Source organism: Salvelinus alpinus, chromosome 6 (assembly GCF_045679555.1).
Source record: "Salvelinus alpinus chromosome 6, SLU_Salpinus.1, whole genome shotgun sequence".
NCBI lineage: Eukaryota > Metazoa > Chordata > Actinopteri > Salmoniformes > Salmonidae > Salvelinus > Salvelinus alpinus.
This window is the reverse complement of record NC_092091.1, coordinates 36,112,717-36,126,783: the sequence shown is the minus strand read 5'-3', so window position 1 is coordinate 36,126,783 and position 14,067 is coordinate 36,112,717. Positions and strand designations below refer to the sequence as shown.

Genomic DNA, 14,067 nt, shown 5'->3' with positions numbered 1-14,067 from the left:
CAATTGAGATGCACAAACTATGGCATAAGGGGACGACAAGTGGATAAGAGGCCATCCGTAATTTCGATTAAGACATTAATGAGCGAGCGACGACAGACATAGTCAATATAGCTATTTGTTCAGCACTTTTGAAATGTACAGTGACAGAATTCAGAACAGCTTACTACACAACATACACTTAGTATTACATTCTTAGCTACAGTATACATATCTCCCTTGCATATTACATCGTTTATGCAGCAGCATAACGTTACACAACATTTTTGGACTCACTTGGTGCTGTACTCACTTAAACAGGAAGGTGGCGCTGATGTCCTTTGTGGGTAAATTTTGTCCTCAAACTTTGTCATAAAAGTCTGGCATTCACTGGATTTATGGTGGGAACTCGGGGGGGGGGGGGGGGGAACACAGCCACTCCACTGAATAGCAGGCTAGTGGTTTGCTTGTAGTTAGCCACTGATTCCATCCAAACCACTCATTGTTGAATTTGCGATTTCCAACGTGTTATGTAATGTTTATGTCCAATGGTCGATGAGCACCGATACGTTTTATCTATAATTTCTCTTCATTATTTCTCTTCATATGACACAAATTAAAAAGGATTTGCCAGTAGATTGTCGACTTGATTCATGATGATGACTGCTAGCTAAGATTTTGAACGTATGATGTTGACATCATGTTGACGTCCAATCAAAGCTACTGTACATATGTGATTTGATGTCATTTTATCTGTGGCCAATGACCTTGAGCTTTCTTGGAAGGGCTCTTCTAATGTAACTCTATGGCAGGACCCAAAGGGCTTAAATATTCAATGTCTACCCTTACTAAGGACTTAGCCTTGGCCTGTGATGTAATGTCCCCATGAGTGACAGAACACTGCGCCAATCACAGCACAGTGCTCCTATTTTCTGCTGGCTTGCCCCACCACCACAGAAATCACTGAGCTAGGCTGAAACACCAGCATTTTTGAGCTACCTTAATCAAGAAAACAAAAAAAAGAGACCTTGTTTGTATGCGGCTTTATTAACTCAATGACATACAGTGGGGCAAAAAAGTATTTAGTCAGCCACCAATTGTGCAAGTTCTCCCACTTAAAAAGATGAGAGGCCTGTAATTTTCATCATAGGTACACTTCAACTATGACAGACAAAATGAGAAAAAAAATCCAGAAAATCACATTGTAGGATTTTAAATGAATTTATTTGCAAATTATGGTGGAAAATAAGTATTTGGTCAATAACAAAGGTTTCTCTCAATACTTTGTTATATACCCTTTGTTGGCAATGACAGAGGTCAAACGTTTTCTGTAAGTCTTCACAAGGTTTTCACACACTGTTGCTGGTATTTTGGCCCATTCCTCCATGCAGATCTCCTCTAGAGCAGTGATGTTTTGGGGCTGTTGCTGGGCAACACGGACTTTCAACTCCCTCCAAAGATTTTCTATGGGGTTGAGATCTGGAGACTGGCTAGGCCACTCCAGGACCTTGAAATGCTTCTTACGAAGCCACTCCTTCGTTGCCCGGGCGGTATGTTTGTGATCATTGTCATGCTGAAAGACCCAGCCACGTTTCATCTTCAATGCCCTTGCTGATGGAAGGAGGTTTTCACTCAAAATCTCACGATACATGGCCCCATTCATTCTTTCCTTTACACGGATCAGTCGTCCTGGTCCCTTTGCAGAAAAACAGCCCCAAAGCATGATGTTTCCACCCCCATGCTTCACAGTAGGTATGGTGTTCTTTGGATGCAACTCAGCATTCTTTGTCCTCCAAACACGACGAGTTGAGTTTACCAAAAAGTTATATTTTGGTTTCATCTGACCATATGACATTCTCCCAATCTTCTTCTGGATCATCCAAATGCTCTCTGGCAAACTTCAGACGGGCCTGGACATGTACTGGCTTAAGCAGGGGGACACGTCTGGCACTGCAGGATTTGAGTCCCTGGCGGCGTAGTGTGTTACTGATGGTAGGCTTTGTTACTTTGGTCCCAGCTCTCTGCAGGTCATTCACTAGGTCCCCCCGTGTGGTTCTGGGATTTTTGCTCACCGTTCTTGTGATCATTTTGACCCCACGGGGTGAGATCTTGCGTGGAGCCCCAGATCGAGGGAGATTATCAGTGGTCTTGTATGTCTTCCATTTCCTAATAATTGCTCCCACAGTTGATTTCTTCAAACCAAGCTGCTTACCTATTGCAGATTCAGTCTTCCCAGCCTGGTGCAGGTCTACAATTTTGTTTCTGGTGTCCTTTGACAGCTCTTTGGTCTTGGCCATAGTGGAGTTTGGAGTGTGACTGTTTGAGGTTGTGGACAGGTGTCTTTTATACTGATAACAAGTTCAAACAGGTGCCATTAATACAGGTAACGAGTGGAGGACAGAGGAGCCTCTTAAAGAAGAAGTTACAAGTCTGTGAGAGCCAGAAATCTTGCTTGTTTGTAGGTGACCAAATACTTATTTTCCACCATAATTTGCAAATAAATTCATTAAAAATCCTACAATGTGATTTTCTGGATTTTTTCCCCTAATTTTGTCTGTCATAGTTGAAGTGTACCTATGATTACAGGCCTCTCTCATCTTTTTAAGTGGGAGAACTTGCACAATTGGTGTCTGACTAAATACTTTTTTGCCCCACTGTATATATATATTTTTTTTTTTACATTGTTTGCAAACTGATATGTGACACATATTAATGCCAAAATAACATGCAAAATAGGCAAGCCCCCCCCCCAAAAAAAAATATATATATACATTTTTATTAGATTTGTTTTTGTTGCTAAAAATGTGGATCTCAAAACAGAGCCCCACCTGCACTGAATGACGGGTCGCCACTACTGGAGGGGCACCGATGGTGTCTTCGAAACATATTTATTTGAGCCTGAGTATTCAGACGAAGAATTTAGGAAAATTGAGCTTTAGATGGCCACTGCGGCCACTCTAGCCACCGAAGCTGTAGCAACAGCTAGACCACAGCCCCAACCCATCCCCAGGATCAACATAGACTGGTGGTGCAGTTGAGGCAATTGCGCTCCAATGCCGACAGATGAGGAATGTTTGTGTTGCAGATAATTTGAATGTGTGACTACAATTCTTACAAAAATGGATCAACGCAATGATGATGATGTGCAGTCAGATTGCTTTTGATATGGTGCAAAGGTAATAACACAATAAGAACACCTCAAACTTCAAAGATCAGGCTAAGCTACATACTGTACCTACGCACCCTTGCTTCGTTGCTTTCTCTTTTTAAGCGTGCCTTTGTATATCGGCACTGCGCCAGATCAAGTCTTTGGAAAAGTACAGTAGCAATAGCTGTATATTTTAGTATCCTTCGGTTTTCTGCCCCCATAATTTCCGACTGCATATCTCGCTCATATGCATCGTCGCTGAAGTGGTTGCTACACACATGCAGCGATGCAAGGTCGGCTGCTATCATATTTACTATTTCAAATTACTACTAACCATCTTCTGCATCTCTATCTTTTATCGGAAAACAGTTACATTTGGGGCCTTCTTCCATTGTTTTCCTGTATATAGTGCAGCCAGGGACCGAACACCAACTTGCTCTTGCTGTCATGTCTTTTTCCACTTTTCATAACAAATTTTACCTGAGCCTAACTCTATCAACTTTCGCCTACCCCCCCAATGTGCAGTTGCTATCTCCGCTGCTGTGGCAGTAGGCTACATAGAGTAATAATATAAAATAATAGCAAATATTTTAGGTGGAAAAGTACACATTTTCTGACTCAAAACCATTTGTAAAAAGATTGCTAATTCAGCTGTACGCTTCCAATAAAACAACTAATTTGTCAACACTTTGCGGATTTTTTAATCATAAATTCACCGGCAACAGAGCAGAGAGGCTTGCATCCAGCAACGTCACGTGACCCGTTTTTACAGCTGTTTCAGTACAGCACTAGAGAGAGGGCGAACTCCACTGAATTAGTTTAAATGATTGGAATCACTCAGGAGTTTCTGTATTTTGGGTAAACTTCTCCTTTAATGTAAGGGGCTCAATACAGTTGTATTCCAGCCACTAGGGGGCATTCGGGCAAAGCCCATGGGAAATAACAAAAAAGTTTGAGTTTGAGTGTGTTAGAATAAAAAAATACTGCAAACTGCTGTTAACCTGACAGTTAATCATGTCAGCACGAGTTAACAAATGGGTTACTCTTTCTATGAGTTTATAATGTAAGCTTAAACGCCAGCGGGATGGTACTGTTTACTTAACTTTTAATCATGTCAGCATGAGGTAACAGCAGTTTACCGCATTTTTTGTTATTTTCTTATTCTAACACATTGAACTCACATTTACAGCTGTAATGAGCCCCTTACATTAACAGTACACAACATTAACAGGATTACATTAAAGGCGTCTTTGATCTTACTTTCACTAAATAGGACTGACAATCCTAAAGTATTACAGTGCTTTCACAGCCTCAGATGACTATAATTTTTGATGACTGAGTTACACAAAACAACCCTGAAGCCAAACACATGGAATAATCTGCAACCAACTTCCCTGAAAACTCTCGACCACACCCCAAAAACGTTGTCAGAACTGCACGGTCACAAAGTAGTTGCTCTCACACAAATAGACTACAGTAACAACACAAACTCCACACAGGGCCTTCAAGACAAATACTTTCTTCTTCTTCTATGATATAATGGCGGTCAGCAAACAAACGTTAAAGGTGCATGCCGCCACCTACTGCGGTGGAGTGTGTGGTCAATCGCAGTTTACAACATTTCTAAATCCTCCTACCTAACTCCGTACTACTGAGAAAATAAAAACGAGCCCTACTAACTTCTAATAGACCCTCCCCCAAATCCCTTCTGAACACCCCCAACCCCATCCAACCTCAATGACCATACACTTCCATCCTTCCCTCTCTTCAACATACTTACAACAATATAACACATGCTCCACTGTTTCCTCAACCATACACTTCAGACACAAACCATTCACATGCTTGCCAACCAGATATAATGATGAATTCAATGTACAATGTCCTAAGCGCAATCAAGAAAACACCACCTCTTCCTTCCTAATCTGACCCTTGAATCTTGGTCCACCAACCTTTCTTTGGAGGGCATCATATCAATTATATCTTGTTTCAAAGCTTTTGGCTAACTCGTCTACATTTTCCTTCCCTTTCACACCCGGAAGTGCTGCGACCCAGCCTAATCTCCCTACTACACCCAGTCTCTCAATTATCCATCATAACATGAATACTTCCAATAGTAGGTCACTCCTATTCGATTTACCAGATGATAAACTATTCAATACAGACAGAGAATCTGAGCATACTATAATTCAAACAGGTTGTATGTCCTTCACCCACTGGAGGGCAACTACTATCGCCAACAATTCAAACTGAATATATCTTTTAGTCTTCTACATATTTGCACATCAAATTCAGGAATGTAAACACCTGCTCCTGTGCGCCCACTATCTGGGTCTTTGGATGCATTGTGAAAAGTGGTAAAAAAAAAAAGGATAAAAACTTCTACCAATGTAATTGTCAACCAGTGACTTCTGACCAATCTTTCCTTTTTGCTACCAAGGTTAGATCAACAGGATCTGGGAGTAACCATGGAGGAACATCCTCTATCACCACAGAAGGGCCAACCTCCAACCACTCTCATCAACAAGCTTCCAACTGTCCAACCAAAACCACTGCCCACTAGTATTCCCAACAGTCATCTAGAACAGTAGCAGTGGGATGGTCAACCTCACAGCCTTTCAACCTAACCGAACAAGCTAATGACCATCTTTTACGTCGTATATCCAAAGGCATCTCACCTGCCTCCACTAGTAAGTCACATACATATGTTGATTTAAATCCCCCAATACATATCCTTAAAGCTATATACTGGATTCTGTCCAGCCTCTGAAGCCAAGTCTTCGCCGCTTCCATAAACTATACACCCGTAATCAAGTGTCATCCTAAGCAGAGCTCTATAAATATCCATCAACGATTGTCTGTCAGCACCCCATTCATAACCAGAGACCGAGCGCATATGATTCACCACCTTCTTACGCTTTGTTTCAACATTTATGAAATGATCTTTCCATGTATATCGCTCATTGTACCCTTAACCCAAATATTTGTACTTAGAAACCCTCCCCATACTTTGTCACTTTCAACAGGTAAAGGGTGCTTTTATACCATTTAGATGTTCATCACTAATAAGAGTCAACAGGGAAACACTGACCAAAACTATGGTTCCTTCCCTTTCACGTTTCTCTATGCTTTAGTTTTACAGTGCCGCTATCATACTGCAAAATATATATATATATAACTAATCGGATTACCTTCTGAATGATGGTTTGAGAACTCCAAGAATTCTTTACAGAGAGTGTAGTAATGGAACAACTCTGTTTCCTTGAACAAGGTGAAGCGATGAGCAGTCAACCACTTCTGAAATCCTCCTCTGTTCACCTCCTGTTATGTCAAAAATAAGAATAGCATATAAATCATAAAATTTTAACAAGGTATAACAAATTCAGGGGGTAGCCCTGACCAGGACTCGAACACAGGTCTAGCAACTATTAAGCCAACACCTTAACCTTTGTGACAAGTGGTCTGAACCTCTCGCTGAGGTTGATAGGTGTTCAGTTAAGGTCGCTACAATATTAAATAAAAAATACCCAGGCCTATTGACTTTTTTTTTTAAATGAAGAAATTCATTTGTATTGTCTTTCTCATTGTTATGTGATTAAAAGTTCTGTTTTGAACTCTATTTGAACCCTATGGTTCAAATTTAAAAAATAATAGCAGCGAGTCCTGTTTCATAAATGAACCACAGGGGGGCGCCATTGGTTAGGTTTTGGATTATCTACCTGGCCTTGAAGTAGCTCAGGACAAGTTAACCATTTGTTGTCCAACAGAAAGAAGAGAGGAGTTTGACCAAACACCTAGGCAGAAAACAGATTGAAATGTGACATACATTCTGTGACAGTTATTTTATTCTACTCAGTTATGTTCTAGTATAAATTCTGTGAAAGATATATTCTGTTCAGTTATATTCTATTCTAAATTCTGTGAAAGAGATGTGTTCTATTTTATATCGCAGAAGGGGCTCACCGGTAGGTTCAGAAACGTGTTAAAGAAATCCACGAAAACGTCATTTTTCAGAAGATCTGACAGTTGGTCATCATCTCCACCTTAAATAGATACAAATGTGAACAAGTTGTGGTGTTGATGAAAAAAAACATAGGCCTACATTTTATCATGTTAAGTGGGTCATGTTAGGCTTCAGCAAATAATGTAGGCCTAAGGAATGGCATTGTGCAGGCCTACCGGTATTATAGTATTTTGTCTACTGTATTATTATGCAGAACATACCAGATGGTTTCAGTATTGATGAGTTGTTGGTCATTTTTATTCGTTCATTCTACAATACCTCAAAAACGCAGGTTGTCTACTAGGCAGACTGTGCCTTTATTCAGCTATGTCGTTTCACATACAGACACTCTATATCACCAATGACGTAATAATTTAATCACAAAATCGTAACGTAAACCTAAATGAATTGTTACAATTCATTACGTTGTTGATTAATTGGCTTGTAAATCGGTAGGCTGTATTTTTTTCACTCTCGTTTCTTCATCATAACAATAACAATAAAATAGTACAGAACGTCCATATTTTAGTCAATAGAAGGCAAAGAACAGTCAAAGAGCATCATGGTCTTATTTTTAATCATTTAGGAACATTTGTTCTTTAGAGCCACCACAACATAATTGATTCTAGGAATATGCAGCTTTCATTTCGTCAGGGGGCGTATTTTACTTCATCGTCGTTCTTTATAATTACCATATTATAGAAATTATCCCATGCATAATCTTTTTCCCCGTTTCATATTTTTTAAACAAATTATCATACTGTTCAAATAAAGAAACGTATTTTAGGTTTTGGTAAGGATAGTTATCATTCATTTAGCAAACAAAGAGTAGAGTCTTGAAATAAATACTTGTTTGGAAGGATTTTAGCCAGGCTATTGAATGAAACTCCACATTTTTCCAGACGACCAATGAACGCAAACCATGAACTCCCCATCACCTGATCACGAAGGGATCACGTTCCTTTCTAGCCAATCTGGGGCGAGTGGGTCATATCTCCCTTTTATAAATGGAACCGTTAGGACAAATTTTGTGGTAGAGAATGAAACAAAAACATTTGGAATTATACAGAACATTTACAGAAGGCTGTACCAGGCTTTTGATCCTAATTCCTTACTTGATATAAGGTAATTATTCCTAAATTATTTTAAAAGTTCTAGGAGCTACTACGACAATTACATTGTGTATTTTCATCATATTGACTAATTGGTGTGCCGTTTCTCTTTGTAGTTTCGCACCTCTTAGCCGAATTGTGGTGAATTGCATTTCTATGAGTTATTTATTATTGTTGTTGATTATGTGCCATGTATGGATAGTGCATGCCAGACGTGTTTGACTATCATAACCTGGTGACAGAAACCATTGCGCTTTTATTTTCCATAATCGTAACCAGGCGTAAACAGGCATCAGTATTGTAACCTATTGTAAACTGTCATAGCAGCATGCTCGCGTACGTGCTTTATTGTAACCCGGACTGTTTTCTCTTGTGGAAAACGTTCATAGATTTAAGTCTATATTGCAGGATGTTGATTGCGTTCTCATATCACACGTTTGTGCAATAGTAATTAGGCAAACTTACAAAACATTAGTTTTGAAATATTTTCGTTTTTTGTTACGACGTTTTGAGTAGAGCAACTATTACTATAAATCACTGGGTGGGCATAATACAATAGTTGTAGACCTCAAATGGCTCAATTCTAAGAATCAAATGCTTCAAGTGGATTCCAAATGATTGCTCTTTGTTCCAAGGTTTTCCAGGCGCTCATTGAAAAATGGCCACGTCAGAGAGTGCCAGTTTGAGTAAAACTGTGAAGCAGCAGTTTATGGACCTTCCTCAGGGAGACAAGGTCCAGGCCATGTACATCTGGATAGATGGGACTGGAGAGGGGCTCCGCTGCAAGACCAGAACCCTGGATTCTGAACCCAAGACCATTGATGGTAAGATCTGACACTTGATTTACATTGATCTATGCCTGGAGAAATGGGTAGTAAACTTTTGTGCTACACCCAGTGTTTCCCCTAATGTTTTTTCAGCTGTGGGGGGGATTATTTTTGTTGAGTGAGAAGGTCCTTTCTGATTTACTTGTGGACACTTCTCCAAAATGCACAACATTTTATTACATTCTCTTCTGAAACTCATCTGACAATTGTGGACAGTTTAATTTTCTCTTGATCTCAATGGCATCACCAGCCAATTCTATATTAACCCAAACAATGATTAAATGCTTATATTAATAGGGTTGGCTACACTTCAAGGATTGCAAGAAAACTAGTTACCTTGGTGTTTTCTCTCTCAATCTGATGAGAAGCTGAGGAAGATTTGGAACTTGTTGCGCTGATCTTAAAGGCGCATCTCGACAGAAATTACTATTTTGGGGGGCGAGGGGTTCGGAGTGGCGGAAACTATTTTCTAAATGAATATAGATGAGACTGGTTACACCCTTGTAACACATTGCTCAAAAAGCGCCAACAGTTGCTTTTCTAATACAGCATAAATTCAAAAATACGGGTTGCTTTGACTAAAAACCCTGAACCTAATGGGTACTTGAATCCCTGAGTTGCTCTTATCGCACGGATCCCTCCCTCTCTCCTTCAGATCTCCCAGAGTGGAACTTTGATGGTTCCAGTACGTACCAATCGGAGGGCTCCAACAGCGATATGTACCTTATCCCTGCTGCCATGTTCAGAGACCCCTTCAGGAAAGACCCCAACAAACTGGTCCTGTGTGAAGTGCTCAAATACAACCGCAAGCCTACAGGTAAGCCTAAGCAGTAAAGTGACATTGGGGGTCATATTCATAGGAGCTCAAACATTTTAACTTAATTGGATACATTTGGATAATCCCACCCTGTTTTCTTCCTTTTCATGCCTGCTGAACATGGCCCAGCCTTATTGAACCCAGGCCCCATTGGCTCAGTGTAGCAGAAATGGTTTGAATGACCAATACAATGTTTGTTGCCCTCCAGAAACTAACCTCAGGCTGATGTGTAAGAAGATCATGGAGATGGTAGAGAACCAGGTGCCGTGGTTTGGCATGGAACAGGAGTACACCATCCTGGGAACAGACGGACATCCCTTTGGCTGGCCTTCCAATGGCTTCCCTGGTCCACAAGGTTAGTTTGAGATGTTAAGTTTAAATATAAAATGACATTCATTAGCAGATTTTATCCATGGCAACTTTCGGTCGGTATATTCAATTAGAGTATTAAATGTTTAGCGTTTAAACTGTTGAGCCTGATGATGCAGCGTTTTTGAGCAGGGCCCTACTACTGTGGTGTGGGAGCAGACAAGGCGTATGGTAGAGACGTCGTAGAAGCCCACTATAGAGCTTGTCTTTATGCTGGGGTTATGATCTGTGGCACCAACGCTGAAGTCATGCCAGCTCAGGTAAGAACCACTTTTGACTATTATACCGAACAAAAATATAAATGCAACGTTTTAGTTCATATAAGGAAATCGGTCAATTTAAATAAACGAGGCCCTAATCTATGGATTTCACATGAGCGGGAATACAGATACCTTTATAAAAAAAAAAGTGTGTGGATCAGAAAACATGTCAGTATCTTGTGACCACCATTTGCCTCATGCAGAGCGACACTTCTTCGCATAGTTGATCAGGCTGTTGATTGTGGAATGTTGTCCCACTCCTCTTCAATGGCTGTGTGAAGTTGCTGTATATTGGCGGTAAGTGGAACATGCTGTCGTACACCTCCATCCAGAGCATCCTAAAAATGCACAATGGGTGACATGTCTGACTATGCAGGTCCTGGAAGAAATGGGATATTTTCAGCTTCCAGGAATTGTGTACAGATCCTTTCAACAAGGGACCGTGCATTATCATGCTGAAACATGAGATGATGGCGGCGGATGAATGGCATGAGAATGAGCCTTGGGATAGGTATCTGTGCATTCAAATTTCCATCGATAAAATGCAATTGTGTTCGTAGCTTATGCCTGCCCGTACCATAATCTCACTGTCACCATGGGGCACTGTTCACAACGTTGACATCAGCAAACTGCTCGCCAACACGACGCCGTACAAGCGGTCTGCGGTTGGACGTACTGCCAAATCTCTAAAACGATGGTGGTGACTTATGGTAGAAAAATTAACATTAAATTATCTGGCAACAGCTCTGGTTGGCATTCCTGCAGTTACCATGCCAATTGCACGTTCCCACAAAACTTGAGACATCTGTGGCATTGTTGTGACAACTGCACATTTTAGTGGCCTTTTATTGTCACCAGCACAAGGTTGCACCTGTGTAATGATCATGCTGTTTAATCAGCTTCTTAACCCATCCACCTGACAAGTGTGGCATATTATCTTGGCAAAAGAGAAATGCTCACTAACAGGGATGTAAACAAATGTGCACAATTTGAGAAATAAGCTTTTTCTGCAAATTGGAAGTTCTTGGATCATTTTTTACATGTTGCATTTATATTTTTGTTCAGTATACACATTAAGCATAGTCCTAGAATTAGATTCTTCGTGCAGGATTAGGCTAAATATGTGTCCATGAAACTCTGTAAATATTCAAAACCATCATCTCTAACTCCTATTGTCTTCCAGTGGGAGTTCCAGGTTGGGCCATGTGAAGGTATCAACATGGGTGACCACCTCTGGGCTGCTCGGTTTATCCTCCACCGGGTGTGTGAAGACTTTGGCGTGGTGGCCTCATTCGACCCCAAGCCCATCCCTGGGAATTGGAACGGCGCTGGCTGCCATACAAACTTCAGCACCAAGGAGATGAGAGAAGATGGTGGATTGAGGTAGACATGGATTCAATTGTGCTGTAAACCCACTGCTCTATTTTTAGGGCTGGTTTTCCTCTACCCATAGTAAGCCTAGGCCTAGACAAATGGCAATTCTCCATTGATAATGGTTCTTAGTTGAAGACTAAGCTTAATCCAACCTGGGAAACCAGCCTCATAAGGTTAAGTCTCAAGTCTCTTTAGCAGTGGATTAAAACCCTTCTGTCTTCTATCCACACAGGGGCATCGAAGATTCGATTGAGAAGTTGGGAAGGAGACACCGCTACCACATCCGTGCCTACGACCCCAAAGGGGGGCTGGACAACGCCCGGCGCTTGACCGGTCACCACGAAACGTCCAACATCCACGAGTTCTCAGCCGGCGTGGCAAACCGCGGCGCCAGCATCCGCATACCCCGCTCGGTGGGTCAGGACAAGAAGGGCTACTTCGAGGACCGCCGCCCATCTGCTAACTGCGACCCATATGCAGTCACGGAAGCTCTGATACGCACATGTTTGCTCAGTGAAGAGGGGGAGGAGCCTAAAGAATACAGCAAATGAACTAGATACTCTTTTGGTCTGAAATAATCCCCCTCCTGTCCTATTGAGCTACATCTCAAGTGTCATTCCAAGTACTGTTTTGTCTGTGGCTTTGTAAACCCCTTGCATATTGCAAGTCTTGACCATCCATGTATGGCTTGCTTTTTAACCCTTTTCATGGGAGAATCTTCAGTACATTCTGCAGTCTGTGTTCAGGGTAGAGTAGACCCCTACCTTTTGATCACTTCCAACATTGCCCTTTTTAATTGATGCTATGGACTTAACAATTCCAGACAGATGTCTGTTGGAGGGAGAAAACATTTATATGTATAGGTCTACTTCTAGTTATGTGTATCAATTTGCTACTCATAATATTGTTTAACATGATTTACTAACCAAGATGCTGTAGATTTTGTGGGGGGCGCGTCTCTTAAGGATTTGTATACTGTTCTAGTGGCCAGCTATGGAACTTATATTGCAAGTGACCGGTTCTGTCTTTTTTGTAACATAAAAAAAAATCTAATTTTACCATAATCTTTCTTGTTTGACTTTAATAGTATATTTTATATCACATTTATGGATGCAATAACTGGCCATCCATGATATCAAAATGATAGTTTACAATATTGAGGCAATTTTACTGAGTAAAACAAGCTTATTTTGGGTTCTGATGGGGTATGACAGTTGAACTAATCTCATGAGGCCTTTTAATTTAATCTTCAATAATCAATGGGTACAAATTAAGTACAAAAACAGCTGTAGCAACAGCTGATTGCCCTTTAAACGTTGCTTTACTGTAACCTGGACTAGATCCCCAAAGACCAGGCAAAGCAGAAGCGAGGGCACAGAGCTACATTTTGGTTTATGCGCAATATTCTGTAAGACTTTACTGTAAAGGTAACCTTGTCAGATCAACACTGAGGACATGTACTTCTCAATTTAGACTTAATCAGGAGCATAACCTTGGATCAATCAATGACGTGATGAAAGTACGAGTATATCATTTCCCTCCTGTCCTCTTCACTCAGCTGGTCAGATCTTTTAGGGCATCTTGAATTTACTAGTTTCATGAGACTGAATGAAATTGGCCTAATAACTTACTGTAGGAAAACTTGTATATTGAGTGTTTAACAATTGAATTGAGATTGATGCATACTGAATACTCATGATGGCACAGACCAGACTTAATTTTCACTTGAATAGGTATCAATTTAACTTTATCTGTATTTCAAACGGTGAAGATTCAGTGAGGGAGGAAGTATCTGAAGACAATAGCCTGACCACACATTCTTCTCAGGTTTTTGCATATTTCCAGAGAAGCTTTGGCACAAATCACAATAGCCACACAAGGAATTGCACAACCAATTATTAGTATACTGAGAGAGCTTCCAACATCCATCCAATCACGTTCTGCTCTTGTAGATGACGACACACTTGGCAAGTACGTGTCTGTTTTGGGACCTTTAGCCTAGTTCTGCAGACAGGCAGTCACAAAGGGAGGTGTGCCTGCCTGTTCCTGAGCCACCCTAAAGGCTGCAAGGCAAGGAAACCTGGAAACCAGCCACAGTGGAAACCTCTTTCAAACTGTCTCTCCCTTGGTTTAGATTTAAAGATACTTATCCAGGTGCAAGTGTTTTAATCATATTTGTAA

The 14,067-nt window shown here is 40.8% G+C and overlaps 1 protein-coding gene across 1 annotated transcript; it reads left to right on the top strand.

The window, feature by feature from the left end:
• Positions 1–8,087: 8,087 nt before the first annotated feature.
• LOC139578642 (glutamine synthetase-like) lies at positions 8,088–12,944 on the top strand. Its single transcript, XM_071406512.1, has 7 exons — positions 8,088–8,252; positions 8,875–9,063; positions 9,722–9,883; positions 10,092–10,238; positions 10,385–10,512; positions 11,696–11,895; positions 12,119–12,944. The coding sequence occupies exons 2-7, from the start codon at positions 8,898–8,900 to the stop codon at positions 12,435–12,437; spliced, it is 1,122 nt and encodes a 373-aa protein (XP_071262613.1). The 5' UTR covers positions 8,088–8,252; positions 8,875–8,897; the 3' UTR covers positions 12,438–12,944.
• Positions 12,945–14,067: the final 1,123 nt, after the last annotated feature.